The sequence below is a fragment of the Maniola jurtina genome, chromosome 10 (genome assembly GCF_905333055.1).
Source record: "Maniola jurtina chromosome 10, ilManJurt1.1, whole genome shotgun sequence".
Taxonomy (NCBI): Eukaryota; Metazoa; Arthropoda; class Insecta; order Lepidoptera; family Nymphalidae; genus Maniola; species Maniola jurtina.
In genome coordinates, this window is record NC_060038.1 from 3,517,911 (window position 1) to 3,533,730 (window position 15,820).

The window sequence follows — 15,820 nt, forward strand, 5'->3', positions numbered from 1 at the left end:
AATATAAGCAACATAATTTAGTAAATCTCGCAAGTTGTAAAACTAATTATTTTATTATTATGAATTAACATACTTAAATTTTACAGGGACGACGAATAAAGTCAATGCTAATGAGACTTCAGCGCAACAACCATCATCATCATCATCGACAGCCCAATTGCCAAACACTGACACATCAACAAACGGCAAGAAAATTTTAACAGAAGACACATTGGTTATTTCTACCAATCAAAATATAAATAGCTCTCTTGATTTCGAAGATAAGGAAGGAAAGTACTTAAGCCTTTCAGATATAGATGTAGAAATCATAGACAACGATCGAGAAAAGAAAGCATCTTCGCCTAAAGGGGAAACGGCACATCTAGATTACAAAAATCGTTTTTCAAAGGCAAAGCAATTTTTTCAATCCTTGGAAGAACTTAGGGACGAGAGAAGACTAAAGAAACTTGGTCTGAATTCTTTTGAAGATAGCAGCTCTATTGAATCTCTTGATAATAATAGACGACGTAAAAGGAGCAATATCAAAAAATCTAATTCCATGCCGTCATCTGAAATTGCAAAAGCCTGGAACCAGCTGCAAGAGCAGAAAGAAGAAAGTAAGAAATTAGTTAAGATATCCGAAAAGTTTAACGTGGACGATTTGTTCGAAGACGTCATGGACGGTAGGCTTAGTCGCCAAGGAAGCTTACGAGGTATACCCCATAAAAAGGCTGTTCTTGAAACCTTCAGATCCATGGAAAATATATCAGATTGTAAATTAAATTCTTATGAAATGGCAGAATCGCAATTAAATGATTTCGCTAAAGATAACAAAATTAAAAACGCACAGACTTACCTAAACGAATATCCTTATTTGCCTACAACAGACCCGTCCAAATATCATTCTAGATTAGACGTAAATGCTACAGGCTTAATAACTTTTAAGGAATTAAGGAAAATACCTAGGAGAAATAGTGTGCCAAACGTAAGATTAAATCCAACATTTACAGCTGATCTTTGAAATAATAGTAATAATAAGTCTTTATCCTGTAATAATGATTAAATAACAGCAGTATTTAAGAGTACCTATATTTTTTTACAAAAAATCAGGCTAATTTTTAATAACTCACTGACATTTTCCATATCATTTTAATAAACGCTTTTATTAAGTTTTAATTTTAAGGAATTGTACAATTTGTTGTACAGATGTTGAATCTTACTATTCTTATACTATTTTTTAAGAAATTGATGTGACTATTTATTCGATATTAAAGTTGCCTATTTTGTTAAATGGATTTTTTAATTTAAAAAACTTATTATCAGCCACGTACAAAGGCTCCGCCTTACGTTAAGGCGGGTCCAAGCTTGCGCACGCGCACGAACCGTGTGCACAATGCGCATCGACCACAGCTGATCAGCATTGACCTACGGACGCGCCAGTTTTGGTTCGCACGTGCATGCCACGAACGTGTATCCATACTATATTAATATTATATTACAAAAACAAAAATCAATACTATGTCAATAAATTGTTTGTCTCGCTCTAACTAAAGCCAAAGTGATACAGTACACTTTCCAAGTATTGAGGTTTAAGGTAACACCATGCCAAAAAAAAAACCAAAGCATGAACAACCAATTTTTTATTAAATATCGTCCTTATTACATTCAAATAGAGTTGTAAATAGGTAAGCAGATTGTATAAGTAACATAATAAATATACATATATAAATGAGAAGGTAAAGGTAAGTAATCATTTTCAAGACAAAGAACAAAGCAAAAATTACTTTCTAGATTATACTATATTATTACATTTTCCCTACTATATTATAACATGTATTGACATATGAATATAATTAGCTCATTTTATATGCACTCCGGCTCCCCGCGCTTCTAGCATTTGGCAGTATACTTCGCGAATAATGTGGTTTGCGTTCACGCTTCGGTACGGCAATTTTGACTTTGGTTATTAGATTAATTTTGAGTTTGATAACCATGTCAAAAATATGTTTTGTCTTGCTCAAATTCATTTAAAAGACAAAGAATAAAGCAAATATTATTTTCTAGGTAATACTATATTATACATCTAAATAACTCATTTAATATGCACGTAGCTTCTAGCCGGTGGCAGTACACTTCGCGGATAATGCGTCTACGCTTCGGTACATCAGTTTGGACACTGTTACTGGATTAATTTTTAGTTCGATAACAATGTCTAATACATGTTTTCTCTTGCTCTAACTCATTTAAAAGATAAAGAATAAAGCTAAAATAATTTTCTAGATAATATCTCTACATATTATATTACATCAGTCATTAGCTCATTTACTTAATATGTATCTGTACATAAGAGGACGCGGCGTGCGCTCGCCTCGCTTTGAGCCACGCGGCGAGAGCAGGGTCGTTGCGGTCTCCCCGCGCTTCTAGCTGCTGGCAGTACGCTTCGCGGATAATGCGGAAAGCGTCAACGCTTCGGTACGGCAGTTTGGTTATTGGATCTATGTAACGCGCTGGCCTCCTGCAACAAGTATACATCATCACTACTATCACACTAATATTATAAAGGCGAAAGTTTGTGAGTATGTGTGTGTGTGTATGTTTGTTACTCCTTCACACAAAAACTACTTGACGGATTTGGCTGAAATTTGGAATGGAGATAGATAATATCCTGGACTAACACATACGCTAGGCCCGGAAAATTAAAGAGTTCGCACGGGATTTCGAAAAACCTATATCCACGCGGGCGAAGTCACGGGCATCGGCTAGTATTAACACTTTCGCATTTGTATATTAGTTTTGGGTTGCAGCGATCGACGTGATTTTGTTGCATGGATATTATGAAGTTGAGAATGACATGGTCTACTTTTATGCCAGGAAATCAAACAGTTCCTACAGGATTTTTAAACGAAAAAATGTTAGTGTATTCAATAGGCATTTCCAAATCAATTAGGCATTGGAAAAATTGCTGCTGTTTAAGAAATAATGACCGCTAACATTTTTGGCAACAAACATGGTTACGGAACTCTATCTTATGCGTATTCTAAGTAGGTACTTCTGACACGCACTTGACATTTAATTTGAAAAACACGGTCAAGTGTGAGTCGGACTCGCACACGAAGGGTTCCGTATCTTAGTACAAGAAATAACACTTTTTAATTTTTTTGGTGATGTAACGACAAATTCACGGTTTTACTTTAATTGTGATAATATAAGAAGGCATTGCTACAAGCCAAATTTCATAATTCTACAGGAGTATCTTAAATGTTTTGATTTTCTTGACAGGTCTTGACAGCCAGATAGACAGACAACGAAGTGACCCTATATGGGTTTCTTTTTATCTCTGGAGATATGGAACCTTAAAAAGAGAAAACATACTTTGTGACAGCACACAGCAACTCCCGTCGACGTTTCGGTTTTTTCTGCGGGAAGCAAGCGTTGAAGGCTTCGTCCTTAATGTCGTTCTCAAACGACAGTAAAGTTCTTTCGTAGTATTTCACGTTTTCCTTTACTTTCGGCTGCTTTTCTTCTTTCCTAGAATAGAATTGATAGGCACATTTTTATTTTTTTTAACGCTTCTTGTTGCTTATTATATCCGCCATATTGGATTTGTCATGACGTCACATTATAGTACTAACGTCTAAAATGAAGACATTTATAGATACCTGTCCTTTCTACATTCACGTGGGTTTTGATCGATTCAAGAGCGAGAATGGATTCTATACGCCATGTACAGTACTATCTCTTATAAGTTATGGCGATGTGTTTAATGTATGTTCATTGTAAAGTCTACATCTCCTGAGGATGCTCCGGTGTCGGGGCGAAACGTGCGTCGAGTGGTTGTGGAATTTGTGCATCTCCTTGTTTGTGCTTTTCCTGCATGTTAACTAGTGGGAGGGCGGGTAATTTTAAAAAATATTAAGAAATTTCCTTGAAGTGTAGGTAAAAACACTATCATAAACATGAAAAATTTTATGTATATAATTACATAGAGACATCTTCAATACTGATCTCTTCGTCCGGTCCGACCACGTCCACGTCTATTTTGTTCACGTCGCGTTCAGGTTCCTCCGTTTCAGTTTTTGGTTCACTCGTCGACACGCTTGGATCGCTTAAATCACCCGGCGTTAGTACATCTGAAATAAAATTAAACTTTGGAACCCCAAGAATTCTAAACGATCACTAAGGGATTAACTACACTTATTCAACTCAATTCAGTTTTTTTCCATAGAAAACACTAGTTTTGTATGGAGATTCGTACGCATCCCTTCAGCTTTCCGCGTCTATTCAGCTTTCTATATATTTCTAATACCTACTTGGGGCAAATACTTACCTACTGCTAGCTCACTTCAAATGCCGAGAGAGAGACACCAACAGTGTCAGACTTTCCGCTCTAGTTCTATGATCTGTAACTTACCATCTTCATTTTTTATGATGTCACTAAGATTAAGGTCAGCAATTGGTGTTATACTAGGCTTGTCTTCAGGCGTCACTTCTGATATTATGGGGACAGCAAATGAATGATATCTGTAAGAAAATTATGATTAATTTACTGTTAAAATTATAAAATTTAATTTATTTATTTGGTAAATTACAAACAAAATATACATATATTATAATAACACAACTATATAACATTTAAAACAAATACTTACCTAATAATGGGTCCAGTGATTGTTTTTTTAATTGGTCTAACTTTTTTCTTTTCTAATTCAATCTGTTCAAATCTCTCTGAAATGAGAAATCACTGATTACAATTATTATTCATTACTTTAATCCCCCTTCTCCTACTAAAGAAGCAGGAAAAGCAAGTAATATACACTACCAACGCACAAAACTTCTAGAACACACTGAACATACATTTCACTCTGACACTAGAGCATTCTCAGGAAATGTAGACTCCACAAAGTACACACACTTTGCAATTTGGCATTGTTGAGTCTACATCTCCTCAGGATGCTCCAGTGTTGGACTGAAATGTATATATTTGGAATACTCTTCTGCAATCTGTTTTCTACTAATTACAACCTGGGGAATATACATCTTCTAGGCAAATATACGAGTATATTATCACTTTCCATGAGATGTGATTGATGTTAAGCATGTGGCATAGTAAATAAAAAAATACATATTGTATTTTGAATAAAATATAATAAGCAACTAGCAACATACCCAAACTTTTGAGATTCTCTTTCTCTGTTATAAGAGCTTCTTCTAGCAGCTCTTCTTGTGTAAGTGGTCTCTCTTCAACTTTTTTTGGTTTCTTCTTTTTCAATTCAGATCTGATTTTGATCCTTTGTTGGGTTTCAGCAGATTTTACTGCTGTACTCTGCCTTATGGATTTTCTTTCTAAAAAATACACAATAATATCTATACTAATATTATAAATGCGAAAGTGTGTATGTCTGCCTGTCTAATAGCTTTTCACAGTCCATCCCTCTAAGCAATTTTGATGAAGTTCAGACATCTTTCATCACAGAGACGGGGACAGATAGGCTACTTTTTGTTCTGGAAAATCAAAGAATCCCATGGGATTTTTAAAAACCAAAATCCATTTAGATAATATTGTAGGCATCATTTATTTGATTGAGATAGCTAACAGCCCAGACACGGATATAAGCTTCTTTTATTCAAGATATTTATTATTTATATAAGACAAACCAATGTGAGGAAAGTCACAGGCGTCATCTAGAATTTTATAAAATAACTTTCAAAATATGCATTCAGGGACAACCTAATATGGTTAAAATTCACTCTTTTCAGATTTTTCCTTTACTTGTGCATTTCTGCCTGCCGGATTTCATGATTCTAGATCAACAAGAAGTGCCCTATAGGTTTCTTGACAGACACAACAGACAGACAGACAGACAACGAAGTGATTCTAAAATGGTTCCTTTTTTCCTTTTCAAATATGGAATCCTGAAAAGAACTACAAACCTATAGATGTATCAATTAATGATTGGTCGAGTTGTTCTGTTTTTTCCTCCTCATCCTCTTTAGGTTTTGGTTCCCTAGGTTTTTTCGTGACTGGTCTTTTTACTTTTTTCTTTCGATTAGGATCCTGAAATTAAGACAATTGCTAGTAAGGTTTTTAATTTTTAAGTTTGGGGTATTCATCCATAGATACCAAAGAGCTGTAGGTACAACCCAACTACTAAGTATATAGAAACTGATTAGGTATATTATGATATTTAAAAGAGTCTCCCGCATCTGTATTTTATAAACAAAATTTTATACTGTTTCCCTTGATTTGCTAAAAATTGGATCTTCATTTTAGTTAAGAGATTTTGTACAACAGAATTAGGTACAATATTCTTTATTATTAAAGTGCCTTTTGTGCAGTGGGGTAACATTATTATTAGATCTCTTTCAAATAAAATTACATTATGACTTAGTTTTTCCTCTACCTTGTAGGCTTTAGTGTTGACTTTTTTCTTTTCTTTAGCCTCCCCTTCCTGGTCTGATACTGGTTCGTCATTTTCATCAATGTCAAAATCTGAATCCACCACATCGTCAGCTTCTCTTTCTTGCCTGAATTAAAAGAATTTCACTTAAGAAGAGTTTAGTTGACTTTGACTTTAGATATTTTGTAGACACATTTTAGAAACAAATCACCTATTTGAGACTACAACTACTGTGAAATTGGAAAAGTATAATTTTTAACTAACAATGTTCAAAGTATTATTTATGCTTGACCATTCAATCAAAAATGATTGTTTTAATATTACTCAAGGTGGAAACAAAATGGAGAGTGCTAAAGAGCATGCTAGGGAAACTTCTCTTAGTTAAACTTCATACATGATTTTTTTTTTTGCATAAAAGACCAATAGGCGCCAATTGTGAAATGTGTCTGTGCATGGGTATATTCATGATTGATAGTTGATAATAAACTAGTTAATAAAAAACATCGTCATTAAATTAGGCAGTAGATCGTCAGTCACAAAAGGTCCTGCTTATGAAGAATGTAGACCATGTACTTACCCTTATTTACATTTTTATAAAAGTTTTTTTTTACAGTTTTTATTTACAGAAGCAAAAAATTTTTGCCTAAAAATTAGGTTTTTATGCAGTACTCATATTAGTGATTAAATACATGAAATGATTGTAGTAAAAAGACTTACACATAATCGTTATCCTCGGCTACCTCTTGAAAACCACCGTAAGTAGTTTTATAGAAATCATCTTCTTCCTCTTCGTCTAGCAACTTTGCCATGCGATTACCGGCATTGGAGCGGCGCTCGCGTTGAGCCATTCTGCTAAATTAATTATATTGCTACCTATTCTGTTATAAAAACCTTGTTTAAAACGAATTACCACCCAAAATTACAGGAAATTAGATTACAATTTACAAATACAAACAAATACAAAATTGATTTCAAGTTGTCAAAGTCATTGTCATTACTTACAATGACAACTGACAAGGATTACCGACAACGTCAATTCTACAATGGACCACAGACTGAGTATAAGTGGTATAATCTATGATCGAAGCAATGGACATAATCTGGCTTCGGAGCTTTTTATGTACTGTCAATATGGGTAACTTTAAATTTGTTATTTGAAGAACTTAATTTATAAAATTATGGTTGTGCAAATAGATCAGCCAAGCCATTCAGCACAGATGCAACCAACGACTCACGCCTAGTTGTACCAAGTAAATGATGGTCGATGCGTGAAACCTATAAAATATCTAGACCCTAAACGTTTATATAAAAAAAAAATACTAGTACTATTCATTTTTAATTTTCCGTACCCGAAGGCTGCCAACGACTCTATTGCTAAGCCTCCACTGTATCCCGTGAGCCGTAATAGAATTGAAATTTTCATAGAATGTGCACCTACTTATTTCTATTGCCACTTTATCGACAAATTATTTATAATAAAAATTTCAAAAGGCTCAGATGAAAATTAAGTATTATTTCTTGTACGATGGAAGTTGAAACGGAACCCTTCATGTGCCAGTCTGACTCGCACTTGATTTTTTCTTTATCATAATTATTATTATGAGCTATCTTTAGAATGCATTCAATTTAATATACTTTGATGCCCCGGGTGTAGGGAACTTCGGTATAATAGTAGGTTACTACTATACTACTTTTTTACTGGAAATACTACTATACTATACTAATACTGTAGATGTTGTCCGCAGGAATCATGAAAAATAATACAAAAACAATATTTTGTGCTCTTTATTCAATTTTAACAGTTATAATAATGATTTATTTCAGTCATTGTCAGTAGATGTTGTTGGGAAACAATCTGGAATATATAGGCATCTGACCTTAAATACACTTATTTCCATTTTGCATGCAATTTAAGATTATTGTGATCAGTTGATACAAACAAAAATGTTGATATCAACTTGAATGATTACAATTTTAATATTTTATTACCATTAAATCAGTCTACAGAAAGAGATATGACGAAGGATTTTAAAAGAATTAACGAAGTCAAAAGAAATTGCCCACTGCTTAGGTTTATTTTCCGGCTTCACCTCTTCGTTGTACTAAGTATATGCTTCGTCTATCTTATTCCGTAGTCTAAGATTACATGTAACTATTATTTTAATGACCATTTTAAATATTCGTTTCAATATCTTGTTATAACTAACATTATATTCCCGAATAGATATTTTCTTCTACAAATTCATTAATGTCTTTGGATGGGTATAACAATAGTAAAGCCTTCGTCATACAGCACGCGTACTTAGCGCGTGTCAAGATGTAATAGCATCGAAGATTAGCGTCGTTCTATAGCGCTGCTTTTTATTGTTCTATAATTCGAGTTTAAACCTGAAGAAGAGATCGCGTGCTATAAGTAGGTACACGACGTCAAAAGTCAGAACGCCACGACGGAAAAAAATACCAATCTGTAAATACGCTCGGCGTTCTTGGATGAAAGTTTGATAAAGGTCCGTATCATGAGTTTACAATAAAGGTAAATCAGGCGCTCCTTAAACCTACTTGAAGCAAACACCTACTTATCGCTATCCCACTTCGACTAACAAGAGAAGCCCAGTCGTTTAGGCGCTACAGTGGAACACACAGAATCTGGATACAAACATACATACATACATAGACAGCTAAAAACATAACCCTTCCTTTTGGCTTTGCCGCAGTCGGATGAATAACTATAGCGAGTGGTCGGGTCTCTTTGGTGTCCGACCTCTCGCTCAGCAGTCGAGGTGGGATAGCGTTAAGTAAGGAGTGCTCTATCCATAGATATATTGTTTGTCTACTACGTAGGTACAGTCCGACAAAGCTCTCTTGGCGCGTGGCCAAAATCGGAACTAAAGCCGCCATCTTGAGAAGTGCACTTGTTGATAATTCGCTGTGTCAGCATAAAGCTACAACAGCGCCCTCATTCAAGTGCCAAAACAGCCTTGTCGGAGTGTACTAGCGTCTAACCTGTTTGATGTCCAAAATACACGACTTACTACAGTTATTACGCCTTGACGCGCGCTATATACGCGTTGTCTGACGAAGCCTTTATTTTGGTATAATTTGAATTAACAAATAAATATAACTTAACTTATTTCAGAAATGTATCAACAAAATCAATTTTATTAAAGTTTGTAAATAATTATTAATGTCAAACATTAAAACATTTTAATTTTATAAATCCTAATGACTTTAATAATTAAAATTATTATTAATAAATATCATATTTAATAATCAACAACGAAAAAGACGGTAATGGAATGTTTTTATTTTTGTGATGTACTCCTAATATATTGAAAATACTCTTATTTAAATATTATTATAACATACATACGATAAACTTTCACACTCATTCATATGAGTAGCACTAACAGCGAAAAATTAATTTCTACTATATTTTTTTATTAATAAACGGTTAAGTAAGAGAAAATCAAATACTTGTTTTGATATTTTTAAGTAACATAATGGCTTAACTTAGTCAAAGTTGAGTTTTCCTCTACCTAGATTCCGTTTATTAACAATGTATTAACGAATTAGTCTAAAAACTAACAAAGTAGGTCTAAACAAATTCGATTTAATAATGCAACATTTCGATTTAAACAATTAAAATCATGCTTTGCATATAGTTTGAGAGTTACACCAATTCTGTGTACTCACAGTCTAAACAGTAGTTTTAATTCAAACCATTAAGGAAAAAAAAACTTTTTCTAAGATCGAATTAAAAGTTCTGGATACACCAGGATTTGGTAACTTTAAATATTTGATAGAATTCAAAAACCAGTAAGTACACAATAATGGTATTATATCCTAAAGTAGGATTCTATCCATATAATAAAATATTTTGGTAATAATTTAATTATATTGATTGAACATTTAAATATTTTATTTTAAAATAATTGAATACCTAACATCGAATAATATATTTGTATTGAATTCATTGTCTAAGTAAATAATTTTCAATAATATGCACGCCATATAATTTGTTACTAATATACCTATTTAATAACATAATATTTCATTGATAAACTGTGTTGTGTTGTTTAAAAAATAAGTCATTAATGTTTTTGCATTAGTATTTTTTTTTTAATAAACAACCAACGAAATAAACCAAGTTGTTGGTCACTATAGTTTGTCAATTATTCCAGAAATTAAATTCTGCTTTAGGTCCAAGATTAGTAATAACTATTACATGCACGGATCTCATATATATGTATCTATTGTATATAAATGGCAAACTTACAAAGCGAGCAAATGGTACATGATATACATAAAATCTATATGACACAAATTAAACTTATTAAGTATAGCAACACATTTAAACGTCACACAAAATAGTGCTACTCGCACGTAATTTCGTCACAAGATCCTATCAATAAATTCAATATTGTGTAGGTAATTATAAATTAATTTACCTAGATTATTAATATATATCTGATAACTTATCTAGTGAATTTTTTGACAATTTGAAATAATTTTATAACAAAGTTATAAAGAAAACGTTACTTATCGTTACCTAATATAATTATTATTATATTTCACATTTTTTAGATCTAATAGTGTTTTTATTAATAAAAAAACAATCGTTATCAATTGAGAAAACGTTAATAATAACGACTAAGGATTCTTCCGCCTATTGAATGAAAATAAAAGTAAAGAAAAGATCAAATTTTAAATGCAGACTCCTTGAACATTATATATTATTATCTATATGTTAAAAATAGATTAAGTAAATATTTGTAGGTACTTTTTATTGTAGCTAAGTCACAAAATAATACAATAAATACAAAAAAAGGAAACATCTTAACAAAGTAAAAACAGGATAGATATATAATTTTGAACGATGGCTATACTAAAAAGATTATTGAAAAAATGAATAATGAAATCTGCCTTTAAAAGTTGAAGATAAAAAAGGATTTTTTAGAGCTTATTTTCTAAAATACTTAAAAGTAAGTATTTATAATAGAGTAATAGTGATAGTATATAGCAAAATCCGCTACTAGGTAGGTAGTTATAATATCTGTACAGGAATGCAAAAGTGCAATCGTGTATGAAGAAAAAATACGTGGCGAATTGACAAACTCCTTTTTGGAAGTCGTATAAAAATTAAAAACGAGGCGACTATTAAAACAAAATTGTGTTGAAAAACTTTTTTCCACAAACGTTGAAAAAATTGTGTTGAAAAAAGTTTAATAAAACGCGATCAAAATAACCTCTATCTGTCAAACTGTTAATTGAAAAGATACAGTTTGCCTTTGCTTTGAAAATATTTTGCATCCATGTTGAGTTTGTGTTTTTTTTCCAAGACTAGTGTTACAAAATCTATTTAAACATATTTTAATTGAATATCTAGCTAAGACGTAAAAATATGGCGGAAATTCATTCATATTCTGATTTCTGACCTTGATCGCGTTATAGTGTTATGGACGCCTCGATGAAGGATATTATTAATTTAAATATAAATAATGAAGAATATTATGAGATGGAAATCAGTGCCACGGAAAATAATCGCGATTATAGATTAAAATTTAAAAAAAATATGGAAGATTCTTTAATATATAAATTGATTCAAATTCCGTGGCATTTTGATAAATTAATAAATATCGGTCGTGTTAACAATAAAACTTGTTTTTCAGTTATCGAAATTTAATATTACTTAATTGATATAATGATTTACTATAATCAAGCGAATAATAAATGGTAGATATTATTTAAGTACTTAATATTAAAATAAGTACTTTTTTTCAAGTCTTTTTAGCTATTTGAAATGAAATGATCAGGTTTACTAAATTTCGATAACTAAAATTTTCATCTTACTTATATACTTAGGTAAACAAAAAAAAACAGGCACTTAAAAAAAAGAAAGTATATAAAATTAAAGACTACTTTTAGCCAACCCTGTGAATCTTAAAAACCTGTGATTTACTTAATAGTAAAAAGGTTTTCCAACCAAGAAACATTTTTCCAAAATTATTAATTAGTAGGTACCTAGTATTTTGACGTACCTAAATGAAAATAAGTGCCGCGTAAAAAGAAAAAGGTAAGTATTATACAGCCAATGCAGATAACTTCAGATATGGTGCATACATTTTGAGATCTCACTCGCCATATTTAACCCCATTTTCATTAACATTGAGAACCAAGACAAAATGGAATTTCCAATCCACTGTCTGTTTTCTCCACATTGTGACATCAAGCTGGCAATTCATTTTAGTTCAATATATTTCGAAAAGATTTCATATAAGAATTTAGTACATGAAGAACGTAGGAAGAAACAGTAGCGCAGTATTTTCCGTGCAAACCGCACTTTTCAATTGGCATTTCACAAATATAGGTAACTTTCCTATTGTTTTTCTGATCTAGATAAAATCACTGATCATTCATTGAACGTGCGGGATTCCATTTTTGAAAATTAGGTCGGCAAAATGTTTTAATCATAAACTGATAAAACTAAGTAAATACTTGCTACATTAAAGAAGAGCTTTTATTCTGTGGCAACTACTTGGTACGCTAGGACACCTCGATAAAAGATAGCGGCCTCAACAAAATAGTTGATCCGATGGGTATCCATTTTCGGCGAAAGTGACATTTTGTACGTTACACTCAAGTCGCGTCTGAAGAAGTTTTACTGAAAAAAAGAAAAAAACAATGCATTCTACCAAAAAAAAAAAAAAAAAAAACTAATGCCAAAAACTAACAAACTTTTTTCTGTACAATTCATTTATTAAAGCCAACACAGGTATATTTCACTGTTTCTTTGTCGGATAACCATTTTAATACCTACTTATTAGTAGGATAGATCTTAGAATTAAATTTTGAAGTAAACATTTTGAGCTACAAATAGACCCTAACGAGTTACCCCTCCTTGTCATTTATCTAATATATTATAATATATAATATTTATGTACACTGTTCTAAAAATCGAATGAACAATCGAATCTTTACGATTTTATTATTAATTTTTTTTGGCACAAAATCTGTTGAGCGGTATTGTACCAAAACAAGAAAATGTAATGATTTTTTTAAAGTTAATAACCAAATATTTTATGTAAGACACAATAACACAACAGTTAAAATATAATAACAAGGATTATCACAAATATATTTATTATGTACTTAAATAAACACTGTAAAACTAACAATATAACATAAATAAATAATGACAAAAAATCCATACTGCTTATACAATAGATTAATGTTATTTATTTATATGCTGACGTACCTATAGGTATATCTATGGCTTAAATACATTTTTTTCATACATTTGACGTGTTTAAGCCATGAAGATAGAGGATTCCTAATACCTAAATACTTGAAGCAAAGATAAGTGGGTATTTGCTTCAAGTATTAGAATATTTCAAGCCATGTATTAGCAGTGTGTAATTTTTTATTCATAATAAAGGTCTAAAACTTTAAACTTATGTAACCAGACTGAAATGTCTTTTTGTTCTTTTTTCACTAAGTAATTTTTTTTATACAAAAATGAAACATTAGTCCAGTCAATAGGAAGATATTTTATGTTTTGCGTTTACTTATCTACTTATTGAAAATTAAAATGCTGTTAGGTGATATATAAAAAGATCAATAAATTGAACACATATAAATCATTTTTTTTTAAATTCTGATTTTCGCTTAAGTACTTAGCTACTCTCTATTTCAACTCTTTATTTTTACTCAGTTTTCGAGAATTCTTCTCATTGACTGGACATTCACATTTAAAAATAGGTAGGTCTTGTACTAAATTCTATAAATAACATGATTCAAATAAAATATTTAGTTGTACTTTAATTTAAAAAAAAAACAAGTTTTGCCAGCCACAATCACTAACAATATTCCAGTTCACTTCAGTTATAATTAAGTTTTAATTTAATATTATATCCATAAGAATCATCGAAAAAACAATTCTATATTGTGCCAGTACATGATCTTTCTTTTAAAACGTTTCAATTGTAAAAAGTCTACAACCGTGATGAAAACATCAAATTTATAAATTACTTTATTTTAGATGTCGTTGTCTCTTTAATTTGAATTTTTCAGAACCATTTTCCTTTAATTTTGTTCTGAATTGAACTTTTTGCTACATTGAAAACATTTCAGGCTTACGTTATGTCCTGCAATCATTAATCATTAATGAAACTGATCATGTATAAACTAAGTAGCATATCTGTAATATACCATATATATTATTTGTTAATACGGTATGCAATATACCCGCTTCGTATGTACATATTAGGCGCACTAAATTTAGATTCAGAAACCGCCAAAAAGATTACACTAATGAAAAGTCTAAAAGAAGTACATACCTACTTCTTTTAGACTTAGTAGTTGATAGGCCTACTTTAGACCTGTGAATTCAGATTTCGTTTACCATCGAATTTGCACAAATTACTATAGACCGTGCTAGAACTTCGACGATATTGTTAAAAAAGAATTTAACTGCGAATGGAATTAAATTTTTTCCCGTGATAAATCTATAAGTTCAACTAACCACAACCAGTATGAAAAGTTATTTGTTACGATATTTATTGTTAATTTTAACAAAATAACTAGGTACCAATAAACTCCTTTTATAAAACCATTTAGAATCTCAAATGGACACTTACATAGCTCATGGTGTTACATAAAAATGCTTCTGGACAAAACCAACTGTAGTAAGCCAACTAGATGAGTACTAACCTTCTTCAGATGAAACAGAACTCTAATGCTTGTAGCAAAAAGTCCAATACAGCACTTAGCAGATCATCTTACAGATAGCAGTCGGTAAGTCAGTACACCCAAGAAACGGGCACCCACTGAGGTGTGGAGCGCATCCTCGCTAGTGTCGCTTCTAGTTGCGCGAGAGTATCGTCGATATGGTCGTTGACTCAATATGAGCACTAACCTCTCTTTAAATGAAATAGAACTCTATTCCTTGTAGCAAGAAGTTCAATTCAGTTAGCAGATAAACTTAAAGATAGCAGTCCATAAGTCAGCTGTACACCCAAGAGATGGGCACCCACTGAGGTGTGGAGCATATCCTCACTAGTGCGACATCTAGTTGCGCGAGAGTGTCGTTGATATCGTTGAGCACTAACCTTCTTTCAAATGAAATAGAACCCTATTCCTTGTAGCAAAAAGTCCAATTCAGTTAGCAGATCATCAGCTTAAAGATAACAGTCGGTAAGTCAGTACCAAGAGACGGGCACCCACTGAGGTGTGGAGCGCATCCTCGCTAGTGCCGCTTCTAGTTGCACGAGAGTATCGTCGATATGGTCGTTGACTCAATATGAGCACTAACCTCTCTTTAAGTGAAATAGAACTCTATTCCTTGTAGCAAGAAGTTCAATTCAGTTAGCAGATAAACTTAAAGATAGCAGTCCATAAGTCAGCTGTACACCCAAGAGATGGGCACCCACTGAGGTGTGGAGCGT

General features: G+C 32.1%; 3 protein-coding genes across 8 annotated transcripts in view; 1 reads left to right on the forward strand and 2 right to left on the reverse strand.

Moving 5' to 3' along the window:
• LOC123868989 overlaps nucleotides 1-1,270 on the forward strand; it is a 39,388-nt gene extending 38,118 nt beyond the window's left edge. For all 4 annotated transcript variants that reach the window (XM_045911695.1, XM_045911693.1, XM_045911696.1 and 1 more), the window contains exon 5: nucleotides 87-1,270. In XM_045911695.1, the coding sequence (XP_045767651.1) occupies nucleotides 87-1,000 (914 nt within the window). In that variant the 3' untranslated portion in view covers nucleotides 1,001-1,270. The remainder of the gene's footprint in view (nucleotides 1-86) is intronic.
• Nucleotides 1,271-1,602: 332 nt separating this feature from the next.
• LOC123868997 (vacuolar protein sorting-associated protein 72 homolog) lies at nucleotides 1,603-7,362 on the reverse strand. The gene is made up of 9 exons (XM_045911718.1): nucleotides 7,095-7,362; nucleotides 6,381-6,504; nucleotides 5,911-6,034; nucleotides 5,146-5,322; nucleotides 4,629-4,704; nucleotides 4,391-4,500; nucleotides 3,962-4,109; nucleotides 3,352-3,507; nucleotides 1,603-2,494 (listed from the first exon to the last, which is right to left on the reverse strand). The coding sequence occupies exons 1-9, from the start codon at nucleotides 7,223-7,225 to the stop codon at nucleotides 2,302-2,304; spliced, it is 1,239 nt and encodes a 412-aa protein (XP_045767674.1). The 5' UTR covers nucleotides 7,226-7,362; the 3' UTR covers nucleotides 1,603-2,301.
• A 786-nt stretch (nucleotides 7,363-8,148) lies between these two features.
• The window catches only part of LOC123868991 (peripheral plasma membrane protein CASK), a 322,984-nt gene continuing 315,312 nt past the window's right edge, over nucleotides 8,149-15,820 (reverse strand). For 2 of the 3 annotated variants that reach the window (XM_045911698.1, XM_045911699.1), the window contains one exon: nucleotides 8,149-15,793. The gene's annotated coding sequence lies outside the window, so the exon portion shown is untranslated. The remainder of the gene's footprint in view (nucleotides 15,794-15,820) is intronic. The other variant, XM_045911697.1, reaches the window with a different exon arrangement.

Excerpts from the sequence above, each read along its gene's own strand:
- LOC123868997 (XM_045911718.1), bottom strand. The coding sequence starts at position 7,225 with ATGGCTCAACGCGAGCGCCGCTCCAATGCCGGTAATCGCATGGCAAAG. Across the intron at positions 6,035-6,380 it reads TCAACACTAAAGCCTACAAG|GATCCTAATCGAAAGAAAAA; the intron begins GTAGAGGAAAAA and ends TCTTAATTTCAG. Across the intron at positions 2,495-3,351 it reads TTGCTGTGTGCTGTCACAAA|GAGGCCAGCGCGTTACATAG; the intron begins GTATGTTTTCTC and ends TACTTGTTGCAG.